The sequence below is a fragment of the Saccostrea cucullata genome, unplaced genomic scaffold (genome assembly GCF_032062105.1).
Source record: "Saccostrea cucullata isolate Sc308-1 unplaced genomic scaffold, CSIRO_AGI_Scuc_v1 ctg1927, whole genome shotgun sequence".
Lineage (NCBI taxonomy): Eukaryota > Metazoa > Mollusca > Bivalvia > Ostreida > Ostreidae > Saccostrea > Saccostrea cuccullata.
The window spans coordinates 46,404-48,564 of NW_026937594.1; the positions used below are offsets into that span (position 1 = coordinate 46,404).

Below are 2,161 nucleotides of genomic sequence, written 5' to 3' on the forward strand. Positions count from 1 at the left end.
TGCACGGACTGACAATATATTGTGCGTTTGTTTTGCTTTCAAACATGTCTACTCTGAATTTTCTGGATTATAGTATTAAATTTTTTCATTTATACAAAACGAGATCACCAAAAATATTTTGAATTTTAATATCTTTTATATGAAATAAGATTTTTAATCAATTTTGTGAGAAATGCTATTTAACTATATAATTTGTAATATTATAGAAAATATAATAACTTCAAATCTGTGTCCAAGTACCTTTAAGTATATTTGCTCTGTTCAAGTTTTGATATGAGGGAGAAAGTTCTCTAACTGCTTTATTTGTTAAAGTACGTCCCCGTAAGTCGGGAGAAAGTATTGCTTTTCTCGGACGAATCTCGAGCTGGGATACGAGTAATAGTAAGCTGGGATATCACTGTGTAAGTTAATATGGGATTAATTTCATCTCAATCACTGCAGGAAAACTAACCAGGTCAACTTATCCTTCAAAGTCCGCTTCAAAATCCGCACCCCAAATGTAATTATTTCGCGCTCCCACAAGGTGAGTTATACGAGGTGAGTTTTAGAAACTGATATTCGAGGAAACATTATTGGTATAAGTTGAAAATTACAGAATTAAACTAACACAATGCCTGTTAAAATTTGAGAAATACTGCTTTCATGCACTTGAGCTGTGTTATAACAATTGTCCTTTAAATAATCAAGTATACTATAAGAGGTTCGTCAATATATACATGTACTAGTAATTTGATTGGGGAAGTGTAAAACATACTTATGGTTTTGGAAAAAAAAATTGGGGTAAATTTAAAGAAAATTTCACGTCCTGCTACATGTACAATGAACACTTCCAAGTTTTAAGTCTATGTTTTATTATTGATATATGTTTCAACAGGGAAAAAAGGCCATGTTCGCTTTTTCTAAAAAAAAAATTAGAAAAACACTCATTGGGGGAATATTCTGCATCAATCTTAAAGTAAATGTCAAGCTATTTGTCTAAACTGGAAGAAGAACGGATGTAATCTGTAAAATATTTTTTTAATTTGATAGAGTGTACTAAAATTATATAAGTGATACATACAAGGAAACTGGTTATTACACCCTGAAAGTGGCACTAATGGAACAAACAAGGTTTATTTGTCTTATTCTTTTTCTCGAGGTTTCATATGGAAAACGGAACGACAGTTCTATTTGTTCAACATCCGAGTAAGTGATTGAACGTATACTTATAAGCTTACGTTAAAAAAAATTGAACTAATAATTGATCCATAGCTGACATTTTTTTATTCAGCAACCCAGAGAAATGTTGTTCTGGAAACAGAATAATAAACGGAAACTGTACAGGTAAGGAACTTGGGGATTTTATTATTAAGTGAAAGAACTTTATGGAGTTGGGGATGATTTAACATGTTCTATGCTGATAAAAACACAAAAAATATTCATTTTCATCGAGCAGCAATCATAATTTAGGCAGCACCCACTCACTATCTATGTAGCATGCAATTCTATATAAAAATTCTAAACAACATACAGTGTTACCATATTTGATATTAAAGACAAAGATGAAATAAAAATGTGCTAATATGAGTCAAAAAAGGGAAGATGTAATTTATATTTTTTGTAGAGTGTGTTGGTTTTATTGGAGAAAACTGCGTAACCCCGTGTCCAGTAAATTATTATGGTGTGCAGTGTGATTCTGAATGTAACTGTACGGAGGAGGAAGAATGTAATCCATATGTTGGATGTCTCCATACCATGTGTAAGATGTTTATTATGTAACAAAAAGTCTTCCTTTAAAAGACAAAGTTCAACTGTCCTATTCTGTTTGTTTTTAGATAGTTGTTAAAAACTTTGTTGAATTAGAATTCCGGTCGAAGGAAGTTAAAATTAAAACATTAACATAAGTACTACTTACCTTAGTAATTTGATATTTATTATCTATAAAAGAAAAAAATAAATGCTAAATATTGACACACCAAAAAATTAAATTCATATACAACGGAAATAAGAAATAAAAAGCCTGTTGAATTTTTTTTTTTGGGGGGGGGGGGGAAATAAGCAAATAAGGTCATTCAAAGCAATCGCTAATTAAAAGCATTTACATGTAATTGATTTCCGAAAAACTGTTCAGGGGGTTGGACATTTGACACTTTCCCCCGATTGTCGCGAGTATAAAAAGGGG

The 2,161-nt window shown here is 31.2% G+C and overlaps 1 protein-coding gene across 1 annotated transcript; it reads left to right on the forward strand.

Annotated features, from left to right (window-relative positions):
- The first annotated feature begins 954 nt into the window (after nucleotides 1-954).
- LOC134248454 (multiple epidermal growth factor-like domains protein 10) lies at nucleotides 955-1,939 on the forward strand. The gene is made up of 3 exons (XM_062730852.1): nucleotides 955-1,185; nucleotides 1,271-1,323; nucleotides 1,604-1,939. The coding sequence occupies exons 1-3, from the start codon at nucleotides 1,097-1,099 to the stop codon at nucleotides 1,756-1,758; spliced, it is 297 nt and encodes a 98-aa protein (XP_062586836.1). The 5' UTR covers nucleotides 955-1,096; the 3' UTR covers nucleotides 1,759-1,939.
- The last annotated feature ends 222 nt before the right edge of the window (nucleotides 1,940-2,161 follow it).